General features: G+C 58.2%; 1 protein-coding gene across 2 annotated transcripts in view; it reads left to right on the top strand.

The window, feature by feature from the left end:
- KAZN (kazrin, periplakin interacting protein) overlaps positions 1-12,057 on the top strand; it is a gene marked incomplete at its 5' end in the record, with an annotated part of 789,243 nt that extends 777,186 nt beyond the window's left edge. For both annotated transcript variants that reach the window (XM_081085625.1, XM_081085626.1), the window contains 5 exons: positions 6,102-6,333; positions 6,933-7,034; positions 7,476-7,642; positions 8,524-8,638; positions 10,305-12,057. In XM_081085625.1, the coding sequence (XP_080941751.1) occupies positions 6,102-6,333; positions 6,933-7,034; positions 7,476-7,642; positions 8,524-8,638; positions 10,305-10,469 (781 nt within the window). In that variant the 3' untranslated portion in view covers positions 10,470-12,057. The remainder of the gene's footprint in view (positions 1-6,101; positions 6,334-6,932; positions 7,035-7,475; positions 7,643-8,523; positions 8,639-10,304) is intronic.
- Positions 12,058-12,983: the final 926 nt, after the last annotated feature.

The following is a 12,983-nucleotide window of genomic DNA, read 5'->3' as shown; positions in this document are numbered from 1 at the left end:
CTCATACACACACACATAGATACATGCTCACACACACTCTCACATATTCATACACTCACACACACACAGAGATACATACACGCTCATATACACACACACATAGATACATGCTCACACACTCATATACACACACACATAGATACACACACATAGATACATGCTCACACACTCATATACACACACATAGATACACACACACATAGATACATGCTCACACACTCATATACACACACACATAGATACACACACATAGATACATGCTCACACACTCATATACACACACATAGATACATACACATAGACACATGCTCACGCACTCATATACACACACATAGATACATGCTCACACACTCATATACACACACACATAGATACACACACATAGATACATGCTCACACACTCATATACACACACATAGATACATGCTCACACACTCATATACACACACACATAGGTACACACTCACACACACACACACACACACTCACTCAAGTGCCCAGAGTGCAGAGGGAGGAAGGAGCAAGCTGGTGAGCGGACACTTTTGTTTTGCATAATTATCTCCTTCGCTGGCTCCCCATCATTTCTGTGCAGTTAATTAATCCAGCCCGGTGGTGCGTGCGTTATTTGCAGAAGCAGCTTTGAGGATTAGAAAAGGGGGGGCTGGGGCTGGGAATGCGGCTGGAAGCCGGAAACCAAATCCTGTGCCGGGAGAGGGCCAGGCAGGAAATAACGAGATCCGATCAGAAACTCGGCCCTGCTGAAAGCAAGCCCAGCCCACAGGGGCAGCCCTGTGCCCTCAGGACCCGCCTGGAGGACGGGCTAGAGGTGAGGGCTGGAGGAGCGGCTCCCGCTGAGATTCCTCCTGAGGCCCCGCAGCACCCACACACCGCCCACTCCACCCAGTGAATCCCGTCCCGTCACTCAAGCTGGGGGGACTCCCGCCCTCCCCGTCCCCTCCCAGCACAGTCAGTAAATGCTGCGTTGAGCAGGGTGGGGCTGCCTGCTTCACCTCGAAACTGTGGGATCGCTGCCCCAGTTCCCCTGAAACGTGGCCGACCCTGAGGGCCTCCGGGAGCCAAGACTCTATGGGGTGGATTCAGTCAGCACCCAGATGCAAGCGGCTTTCGAAAACCACAAGTGCTGCAGGAGGACTCTTCCCAAGGGCTGTGGCTTCCCAGAGAAGGAGGGCCCGGGGTTTGAGGGCCCCATTCACTCCCGGGGGAAACTAGCCCGCCCCTCACTTCCCAGGTGACCTTGCTCTCACTGGGACGATTTCTCCACCAGTGAAGTGAAGGGGGTCAATTAGGACACGGTTCTTAAACTTTCGGGGATCATGGCCCCTTTGAGAATCAAATAAAAACATTTTCGCCAGAAGAAATAGAAAAAACTTAACAAATTGGCACTCTGGGACCCTCTGACCCACCCATGGCACTCTAGGCTAAGGACCTAGAGGGTCATCATACAGAACACATCCTGTGTGACTTTGGGCATGGCCTGGCCCTCTCTGGGCCTTATCTCTAAAGTACTTTGCGAAACCATCACCCGTCCTCTTATGGGTACAATTTTATTTAACACCGATGTAGGATAGATGCCCATACCCCCATGTTCAAGAAGGGGAAAGTGAGGACCATGGGCACAAAGTCACAAAATACCTAACTTTGAAGTCAGTTCCCTTTCCAATCTCTCATGTGCCCTTGTGTTAACAGCCACGGCCCCTCCTCCTATCGTTTATGGAACACTTGGTGCGTCCAGCTGCTGTGCTACTCGTTTTCCCTTCTCTCATCCCCGAGGCCCCACAACTCCAGACACTCACACGGTCAGCCCCATTTTACAGATGAGGAAACTGAGGCACAGAGCTGCAAGGTCTGGAGCCAGCGCAGTCTCGTGTTTTCCGTGTCGAATAATGAATGACGCAGCTCATGGCTACATCTGTGCCCAAACCCGGATTTCCGGGTCTAATCCAGCCCCAGTTAAGGAGGGGGCAGTGTCAAATTTGACAAAATGTCTTCAATTATTTTTTCATGTATTTTTATTGATTTCAGAGAAAGGGAAAGGGAGAGAGGAGAGAAACATCAATGATGAGAGAGAATCGTTGATCGGCTGCCTCGTGCACACCCCCTACTGGGGATCGAGCTGGCAACCCCGGCACGTGCCCTTGACCAGGAATTGAACTGTGACCTCCTGGTTTCACAGGTTGACGCTCAAACACTGAGCCACACCGGCCGGGCTGTCTTCAATTACTCTTAAGGTCAAGACGCTTTATTCAACGTGGGCGCTTGCAGTAGCTCAGACCAACAGCTGAGAAAGTGGTGCCATGCTGAGGCGCCCTGGGGACGACTTTAATGAAAAGAGCCGTGTCGCAGGGCGGCGCACACATGGCTACTGCCGGTTAGAAATGGCCTCACTCAAAGAGGTGAGCAGGCGCCCCTCCCGCCCGCCACCCAGGGCCATGGCACCGCTGACTTGCTGAGCACACCCTTTTTCCCCAGGAGAGGAGGTGGTTCGGCCGGGCAGTGCCAGCCAGGCCCGGTGGCATCTCATTCAGAGCCGCCAGCTCCGACTCCTGCGGGAGAGAGAGCAATGATGGCTGGGCCTGGGACGGTGCCTCTGAAGTGACAAGGCTGGAGCGGGCCCTAGAGGGGCTGGCAGGGGTCTACCTGCGCCCAGCAGGGAGCTTGTCTCCCCAGAAGGTTCCAGGTCGGGAGCCGGAGCCAACGCCCCACTCGCTCTGTTTTCCTGCGTGGGAAGCTGCTGAGCATGAGCTCTGGGCCGGGTGGGGCCTGGGCGGGCTAGACATGCCCACCCGGTCCTGCCTCCAGGAGCTGACGGTCCAGCAGGCAGCTGGCAGCATGGGCAGCAATGATCCTGGGTGCCCTGTACAGGGATGGGACCCGGCAGCAGGTGGGGTGGGGGTGGGGGGCAGGGGGGCGGAAGGCTTTGGAGAGAGCAGAATCTCAGCAGGAGTTCAGCAAGGGAAGGGGGGACAAGGAGGCCCTGGCCCCCCGGGGGCAGGCCCAGTGGTTCTGGTGGCTGAGGGGCCGGAGGAGGGGCAGTGAGCCCGGAGCCCGCCCTGCCGGTGAAGTGTCTGCTGCGGGTCGGGTCGGCACCAGGCGGCCGGCCAGCAGAGAGCAATCCTGCGCTCAGGTCAGGATCCTTTCCCGTTCCTGTGTGGTTAATGCTTTGAAGGAAATACTCAGAGGCAGAGGCTCAGGCTGGGGGAGAGACTTCAGGCAGCATACTCGGGGCACAGCTCCCTCTGGGAGGCGGGAATGGAGGCCTGGGCCTGGGGCTGGGGCTGGGGCAGGACTGGGAGGAAGGGGGTGCAGGGGGAGGGGAGGAGGGGCAAAGAGCCCAGAGCATCTCCGAGGTCCCCCAAGGCCGGAGCCGGGTGTGGGAGGGGGGCCCAGACCCTGGTAGCCCCTCCGAGGACTTCCGATTCGATTTCGGCCAAGGAAAGTCACCATACAGTCTTCTTGTTTTATTTTCTTTAAATTTACCCTTTGCTATATTTCTTCCTCGTTTACTGACTTATTATATATATATATAATTGATTTTTTACAGAGAGGAAGGGAGAGGGATAGAGAGTCAGAAACATCGATGAGAGAGAAACATCGATCAGCCGCCTCCTGCACACCTCCCACTGGGGATGTGCCCACAACCCAGGTACATGCCCTTGACCGGAATCGAACCTGGGACCCTTCAGTCCGCAGGCCGACGCTCTATCCACTGAGCCAAACTGGCCAGGGCCTTATTTTTTATTAGTTGAATGTTCCCACTACTGGCTTGTGAACTATAACTTCTTTGTTTTATTTTTTATTGTTGCTGTAGAGGTTACAATATAAGCACTTACCACTGTCTATCTTCCAATAATAGCATGCACCTTTGTCCATAGTATGAAGCGATTTCTCCTCCTGCCTTTGTGCCACTGTTTCCACCTGTAAATAATTTGCTCCTTTATACGTTGTCCTCAAATTCATCCCTGTGGTGGCATATTGCCGAATTCCCTTTTTAAAAGCTGGTTAATATTCCATTGCATGCTCTCACCACAGCTGGCTTGTCCATTCATCTGCTGATGGACACGTGGGTGCCTTCCCGCTTCTGGCTGCTGTGGGAAGTGCTGCTGTGAACGTGGGTGTACAAATACCTCTTCGAGGCCCTGCTTCCCATTCTTTTGGGGAGAGGCCCGGACGTGCAATGGCTGGAATTCTATTTTTAAGGTTTGAGGAGCCACCACACTGCTTTCTACAGTGGCTGCGCGTTTTCCCTCCCACCGCCGATGCACAGGGTTCCCGTGTCCCCACTTCCCCGCCAGCCCTGTTGCTCTGTGGGCTTTTTGCTAGTAGCCGTTCTAATGGGGGGGAGGTGGCGTTTCATTTGGTTTGCGTTTCCCTAACGACTGGTGTCGCTGAGCGTCTTGTCACGTGTCTCTCGGATACCCCCACCTCCTTTAGGGACGTGTCCGTGACAGTCACTCGCCCACTTCTGAATCCGGTTACCTTTCTGTTGGTGAGCTTGAGGAGTTCTCCTTTTGATTCTTTTGTGTGGTCCAATTTTCCACAGGCTTGTTATTCTCTTCCCTCTGAAAGAAATCCCTTTCACCTTTCTCGGAGGCCATTCCTCTGACGATAGATTCCTTCAGTTTTGCTTGGGAAGAAAAGCCTTTGTTTCCACCCTCATTTTTTAAGGCATTTTTTTTTTTTTTAAAGAACAGGTCTAGGTTCACAGCAAAATTGAGGGGAAGATACAGAGATTTCCCATGCCCCCCGTACCCACCCCCAGGCACAGCCTCCCCTCTTATCACACCCCCACACTAGATGGAGCATTAGTTACATGGAGCCTGCATAGACACATCATCACCATCCCAAGTCCATAGCTGACATCGGGGTTCACTCTCGGAGTGAGTGGCACGTTCTGTGGTTTGGACAAACACGTAACGACATACGTCCATCATTACCGGGTCAGACGAGTAGTTTCACTGCCTTGAAAATCCTCTGTGCTCCGCCTGCTCCTCCCTCCCCTCAACCCCAACCCCTGGCAGCCCCTGACCTTTATACTGTCCCCCTAGCTTCGCCTTTTCCAGAAGGCCATGTATTTGGAATCATACACTCCGTGGCCTTTCACTTAGTCGTATGCACTTCAGCTTCCTGCACAGAAAGATTTTAAGCAGAGGAGTGACCTACTCTAATTGAAGTGATTACAGGTCCACCTGGCAGCCCTGGGGAGCATGCATTAGAAGGGGCGGTGGGGTGGGGTGGGGCAGTCAGGAGGCAGGTGCAGAAATCCATCCCAGGGATGGTCGTGCCTTGAACCTAGAAAAGAAGAGGAAGGGACAGACACACTGACAAGACGGACTGGTACATGGACAGGGTGGGGGACGCTGACCTATTCCTTCTGCGAGGCTGCCACCGTGTGGCGAGCAAGGGAATGACAGCCGACTGGACTACCCTCGCCAGGCTCCTCCACCCGTTCATGCATCTGAGAAGTATTCCTGGTGCCCCTACTCTGTGCGTGGCCCTGAGGCAAGCTCTGTGTGGGATACGAGGCAACCTGAGGGGTGGCAGTGAGGAGAGAATACTGCAATAGACAAAATGTAGGTTTTAATTCTAACTCCAAGACGTGCTACCATGGACTGGCTCCAGTCCAAGGAGAGACGGGCCAGGCCAACGCTTTGTGGGCCTCAGGGGTTCTGTCGGGGCCCGGGGTGGCGGGGCAGTGCGGGAGCCCCCCGAGGTGCTGTTTAGCGACACATGTCCCTGCTGCCCTTCACTGTCCCTCTCCACTGTCATTGTGTCTGAATGTGGTCTTTTCTCTTTTCCTATCCCCTCTGTCTATTGGTCCCTTTTTACCCTCTGGGGTGCTCTCTCTCCCTCCCTCCCTCGTTCCCTCTTCCCTCTCTCTCTTTCATCCCCCTCTCACATCACCTCTGCTCTCTTCCTGTCTCTCCACTCCTTCCCTCTTCCTGTCCGTCTCTGTGGCTGTCTGCCCCCCTACTGTTTCCCCCCCCCCCATCTCTGCTCTCCTCTGTTCCGTCTCTGCCCACCCCTCTGTCCCTTCTACCTTTCCCACCGCCCCTCTCTCTGGCTGTGTCTCTCCTCACCAGCCTGTCCAAAGCGGCCGACCTGGACCATCACTGGGTGGCCAAGGCCTGGCTGAACGACATCGGCCTGTCCCAGTACTCCCAGGCCTTCCAAAACCACCTGGTCGATGGGCGGATGCTGAACTCCCTGATGAAGCGGGACCTGGAGAAGCACCTGAATGTGTCCAAGAAGTTCCACCAGGTCAGCATCCTGCTGGGGATCGAGCTGCTGTACCAAGTGAACTTCAGCAGGGAGGTGAGAAGCAGGCTGTGGGTGCAGGCACCTGCCATCGCCTTACTTCCCCCTCTGGCATTCACTGTTTGCCCATCCAACCACCTCCCCATCCATCCACCCACCCATCCATCCATCCATCCATCCATGCATGCACCCATTTCTTCCTCTCTCCATCCCTCCTTCCAACAACTGCCTATAGCAGTCATGGCGACCCTTTTGAGCTCGGCGTGTCAGCATTTTGAAAAAACCTAACTTAACTCTGGTGCCGTGTCACATATAGAAATTTTTTGATATTTGCAACCATCGTAAAACAAAGACTTCTATTTTTGATATTTACTTTATATATTTAAATGCCATTTAACAAAGAAAAATCAACCAAAACAATGAGTTCACGTGTCACCTCTGACACGCGTGTCATAGGTTCGCCATCACTGGCCTATAGTAGGGTCAGGCCCTGTGCTCAATTCAAGGGAAACAGTGAACCCTCATCCCCCAAGAACTCATTTCTTGTCCTCACCCAGGCCACTGAGGTCCCTGTGAGCACTGTGGGCCCTTATTCCCCATGTGACCTCAGCCCGCTCCCTTGTCCCCCAAACTGGCCCACTGTCTCCCTCCCACAGGCCCTCCAGGAGCGCCGGGCCCGCTGTGAGACACAGAACACAGACCCCGTGGTCTGGACCAACCAGCGGGTGCTCAAGTGGGTGCGAGACATTGACCTGAAGGTGAGGGGTGACGGCGGGTGTGGGGGTGGCTCAGGCAGATGCAGACCCCATGCATGTTTGTGTGAGCAGCGGGGGCGTCGTTACCCAGGCTGGCAAGAACAAGCTGCCTCCTGTTACTCAAGAGGAGGGAACTACAAACCCCGCCCCCACAATGGCCCCAGTGCCGATGCCCTCCCACAGTGGGTGAGGGATGCCAGCCATCCTCACTCTCTAGAGCAGGCGCGGGTTGACTCCAGGCCCACCGTCTCACTCGAGTACGTGTGGGCAGCCTGCGCGGTCTGGGAGAGTCAGTGACAGACTGGCCTCGGCCACTGCCCTGCTGGCCCTAAAGAGGGAGGGTGGCTTCCCTCAGTGTGAACTGACTGGTCCCCAAGGGGCCAAGCCACTGGGAGCGAGGGCCCCCTCAGCAGCAGGCCAAGCAGCCTCGTGCCTTGCCCCCAGGAGTATGCAGACAACCTGACCAACAGCGGGGTCCACGGCGCCGTGCTGGTGCTGGAGCCCACGTTTACTGCCGAGGCCATGGCCACCGCCCTGGGCATCCCCAGCGGGAAGCACATCCTCCGGAGACACCTGGCGGAGGAGATGAGCGCCATCTTCCCCCCGGCCACGTGAGTGCGGGCAGCCTCGCCCCGGGGTCCCCATCCGGGCCCTCACTCACGGGGTCCCGCCTGCCCCTTTCATAGGGCTGGGAACTGGGGCTCAGAGAAGCGAAGTGCTTTAGCCCAAACGTCATGGACGAGAAAGAGGTGGAGTGAAGTGTGTGGGTGCATCCCCACGGGCCCGGCATTCAGAACGGGGAGAAGGACGGCGAGTGTGAGCAGAGGCCCTGGGAGGGGTCTCAGCTGGGCACGATTCGCACCGGCCTCAGAGGTCGACGTGGCCATTCCGGCAGGGATGCCTGTGGGGTCAGAGGCTTGGAGAAGGGGCTGGGCATCCGAATGGTGTTCATGGTCCAGGTGGGCACACCCGGCCGGCCCACCTACCCAGACTCCTCATCAGAAAAGTGACCAAGAACAAACACCCAGACAGGCGGGCTGGCGCCTCCTAGTGGATGCTCCCCGCAGGTGACTGCAGCAGGTCAGACCCTTCACTGAGTACTGAGCTCTGACCAAGTGGCTGCAAATGCTCACTAGGCCACTGGTTTGGATGAGGAAACAGGCCCAGCGAGGTCATCGGCGGCACCAGGGCACAGCCAGGGCACTCAGACCAGGCCGGTGCCCCTCACAGCCCTGCTGGTCCCAGTCAGATGTAATCACAGCCGTCCATCCCGGTGCGCCAGCCACTCTGGGCCTCTGCGCGTCATCTCATTCAGCCCCAGACGCCCTTATGAGAGAAGTGCTGCGATGACCCCTTACAGAGCCCATGGCCCCGGGGACACCGCTGCTAAGGGCCGACCAGGCCACGCGTGAGGGTGCGTGTCTCCGGGAGCCGGAGCTGACTAGATCCCCCCCAACACACACACACTCACGTGGAACGCGTCTCTCCCCAGCTCCACGGGCATCCGGGAGGCTGAGCGCTTCGGAACGCCCCCCGGGCGGGCCCCCAGCACCCCCCGGGCGGGGAAGGAGGAGAACAGCAGTGGCATCAGGCACAAGGCTGGCCGGGTAAGTGGCCTCTGGTTCACTGAGTCCTGCCGCCTGGGAAGGTCTTTTTGTCCAGGCCAGCGTGGCCCTTCCCAGCTCCCGTGTTGGCCTATCGGGGCCACTGGGGCGGTCACAGGCGCAGCAAGGACAGAGGCCCCGGAAGTCGCCCCCCAGGGACCTGTGTGATGCAGAAACCCCACGAGGGTTAGGGGAGCGGCTCCACCTGCAGGTCTCAGCCGCCTCAGCGTCACCTGGGCGGTTGCTTATCATACAAAATCTGGGACCCACCTGGACTCCTGAAGCAGAGGGCCTCTGGGAGCCACTGGCTTGGGGTTTGAGCTCCTGTCACCTGGCCAGTCGCAGCAGGGGAGCCTCTGATGTGAGCAAACGTGTGCGGTTTGGGGCTGATCACACACGCAGACCGCACAGTCCTCGGTGGAGGTGGAGGCACAGGGGGCAGAAGCGACGACCCCAAAATTCTTCCATTCGCTCAGCGAACCCTGGGGGGCGCCAACAGCCTTCCAGGCACCTTCCTACTAGTAAACGTAGGGGGAGAAGCATGAATCAGTGGCCACCTTTCTCCTAAGGTGCTCTCGGCCCAGACCGAGCATTCTCATGAAGGGTGACGCCCCCAAAGGGGGGGAAACTGGTTTGGAAAACGCCTCCCTCCTTTTATGTCACTAGCAGAGTGTATCCGCGGTTAATTTCATGGCGGGAGCGTGATGAGGGGAACATGTCTAAAAGGCTTTCTTTCTGGGGAGAAAAATGGAAAAAGATAGGACTTACTGTCCCTATTTAGTAACTGAGAAAACCGAGTCTCAGAGAGGGCTAGTGACTTGTCCCAGGCCTCACAGCGGGGAAGTGGCAGAGCAGGGACCTGAACCCTGGCGTGAGACTCTGAAACCCACACGTTTTCCGTCACATGAGGCAGCGCTAGAATATCTCTCCTTGACTTGGGAGTGAGGTCAGACCTCATGCGCATGCTCGGACGGCCTCTCCTCCGTTACGCCTTCCTCCCACTGAGGAGGAAGATGGGAGATTTGTGGATAATCAGAAAGATTACGTCTGTCCTCACCCTTGGTAACAACTGGTTCCTTCCAGTTGGGAACACGAAACTCTCTCCTAATGTTAACTCACAAATTCCCCTCCGTCTCCCTGAGCAGTGGAGTATTATTGCTAACTAGAGGCACGTGCACCAGTGGGGTCCCTCGGCCTGGCCTGCGGTTTGGGCTGAAACCAGCTCTTCGTCATACTCCGAGGGGTCCCGGATTGCGAGAAGGCGTAGGCCAGGCCAGGGGACCCCACCGGTGCACGTGCACAATCAGGGTAGGGAGGGACAGTGGGAGGGCTCCAGGGCATGTCTAGCCCATCTCTCTCAGTCTGCAGCATCCAGCTAACCTACTGGTTGGAGCATCTGCCCCCCTGGTGGTCAGTGCATGTCATAGTGAGCGGTTGAGCGGCCTTAGCATATCATTAGCATATTACGCTTTGATTGGTTGAATGGCCGACCAGACAACCGGACACTTAACAGATTAGGCTTTTATTATACAGGATAGGAAAAGCACAGAGAGGTTAGGGAAGTTACGCAAGGTCACACAGCAATTAGACTTGGAGACGCCACACGTCCCAGATCTGAAAATTCCATTCCTTTCCTTCCTGGTCCTGTGGCCTCGTGCTCTCTCCTCAGCTGCCCCTGGGGAAGATAGGGCGGGGCTTCGGCAGCAAAGAGCCCGATTTCCATGATGACTACGGCTCCCTCCACAACGAAGACTGCGGGGACGAGGACCTCGAGGGCCGGCCAGAGCAGTGCCGCCTGGAGGGCTACAATGGCCTGGAGGTCACCAACGTGTGAGGAGCCGATGCTCGATGCTCGGCCAGACCCGACACGGGAGTCGCCTGGAGGAAGAGGAGCCGGACGCCATCGCCCCTGTACATTGTGCCCGCAGCTGAGGAGGCGCCTCGGTCCCGGGAAAATCCCCGCAGACGCCACAGCTTCAGATGGGAGCACAGGGAGCCAGGAGGCGCCCGCCGGAGACGTCCCACTCAGCGGAAGGGCGCTGGCCCCAGGACCTGTCACATGCCAGCCCCTCCATCACCCAGGCCCCACCCCAGAGTGACTGACTGTCAGCGCTGTCCTGGCTGCCAAGGCGGAAAAAGGCCCCGACGCCCCATCCGGGAGGAGCAGGTGGGCTCCACGCAGACATGCGAGCCCCGCGGGGATAGAGGTCAGCAGGCAAAGCCCAAGGTTGACCCGTCAGCAGGTGACCCTCCAGCCAGCGAGGCGGCAGGAAAGGCTGCCCACGGCCGAGACGCCACACGGCGGGAGGGCGCGGCCCAGCATACTCGCCCCCGTGACTGAGAGCCTGGGTTCTCTGTGGGGTCGCTGAGCCCCTCTTGGGAGCAAGCGGAATGGGGGAGTCATTGTCTCTGCCCCAAAAGCCCCGGTCACGGCGGGTGGACGTGTGGGAGTAATTGTTCGTCCTCCCAGGAGCAGCTCCCCGGGTGGGAGCAGGTGGATGGTCCGTGTGGGGCGGGGCTTGGCAATGGCAGTCCCGGGAAATGCAACATCCTGTCATCGGGCAAAAGGCAGGTGAGGGCAGGATCAGGGATGACGGAGGGAGGCCCGGGACAACTGTGCCCCATGTGGCAGCGGATCCGGGATCAGGGCAGGGAGTGCTCACCGCTACCCCCACAAACCTTTGTCGCTCTGATGGCTGTCACCTGCTCAGAGGTGTCCTGGCTGAGATGAGCCTCGCAGAGCCACGCTGGCGGGATGGCGGCGAGAACCGCGGGCCTCTGCCTGACTCGCACTGTGTGCTGTGCGGCTTCTCCCGGCGCCTCGCCTCTCTGCGCCTCAGCATCCTCCTCTAGCTCTGCTTCCCGGCCAGGGGGGTGCGAGGACTAACACTTGCTAACGTCTGTAACGCACTCCGTAGCCTCTCGGGAGGCAGGTGGGAGTCGGGGGTCTAATCCCCCACGTACCACACAGAACGGACATGGACCTGCTCCTCTAACTCGGTTATTTTGGAAACAACGTGCAAAGGGAGCACAAGGCATGTGGGATATTTCAACCCTTTAGCACCCCTGACAGGGCTTGAGCGGGGAGAGAGCGAGAGCGAGAGAGAGAGAGAGAGACCCCCCATAGGCACAGCCCTTGGAAACCAGTTTGATTCCAGGGATCGGCTGGGCTTCCTGGACCCCGACGCTGAGTGACGATCCGAGAAGGACGAAACGAGCATCCCACTGACACGCGGGTATGGAGCGGGTCACCTGTTGGAACCACGATGCCCCACTTCCACTGAAGCCATGTGCCCGAGCGCCCAGGACAGGGTGTGAATTCCCAACACTTGAGTCCGCCTCGAAGACCTCCCCAACCCAGGGTGGGCGACACAGACCGAGCCCCGAGGAACTGGGGGGTCCCTCCCAGAGCCAGGCCGCACGTCTCCCCCACTGTGACACAAGCACAGCCTCCCTCCCCCGGGGCCAGGTGCCTGGTGGGTGGGCAGGGAGACGCCCCCTCTTGTCTGATGTTTGGCCTCCTCGGGACACGGTTCTGATTCCGGGGCCTGAGGCGTGAAGCTCTGGGACCTGCCCTGGCTCCGCTGAGGGTCCAGACCCCAGTGTCTCTGTGACATTCAGCCACACGCGGGCCGGAGCTGCAGAGCCCGCAGCCGGGGCAGGAGAACCAGACGCCCAGCCACGCTGGTGCCGGGTCACTCCTGAGCCAGCCTCAGCCTGGGTGGCCGGCACCCCAGGACCTGCCTCCAGGGGGCAGCAAAGCAGGAGGCCGGTCATCCCCGCAGGGTGGGCGGAAGGGCAGGGTGGGCGAAGGCAGACCTGCTTTACCTGAAACTAAGGAGACTTGTCAGGAATGAAGCTCGCCTTGTCCCCGGCGCGCCCCCTTTGCGGACAAGGTGAGCGAGCAGCGGCTTGGGGGTCACCAGCAGAGGTGGCGTTAGTCCGAAAGGCCTGCGGCCACGTGGGCCACTGCACACCCACCTTTTGGCCCAAAGATGCCCTGAGCACACACTCGCTCCTCCCCAGGTGCGCGTGGGGAGCTGGCTTTTCAACACGAGAACAGGTTGACTGATAAACAAGCCCCACAGAGTCCCGTCAGGTGGGCCTTGTCTGCGGGAAAATCCTAAATGTCAATCTGCTTGGGGGGGGGGGGGGGGGCGCGCAGACGGACTCGGCAGGAAGACCTGGTGGCTGATTGACAAGGGCTGGCCGAGCGGCCACCTGCACACACTGACCTGCACGTCCTGCCCAAACCGCCTGGGCCGTGGCCTTGGTCCTTGAAGGGTGACCTGGCATCGGGACGCGGAACCACACCACGCGCCTCTCTGGGAGGTGCCGCCCCTGCCTG

The sequence above is a fragment of the Myotis nattereri genome (genome assembly GCF_964212035.1).
Source record: "Myotis nattereri genome assembly, chromosome: 3".
Lineage (NCBI taxonomy): Eukaryota > Metazoa > Chordata > Mammalia > Chiroptera > Vespertilionidae > Myotis > Myotis nattereri.
Note: the sequence above shows the minus strand (reverse complement) of the source record. Positions and strands in the feature narration are given on the sequence as shown.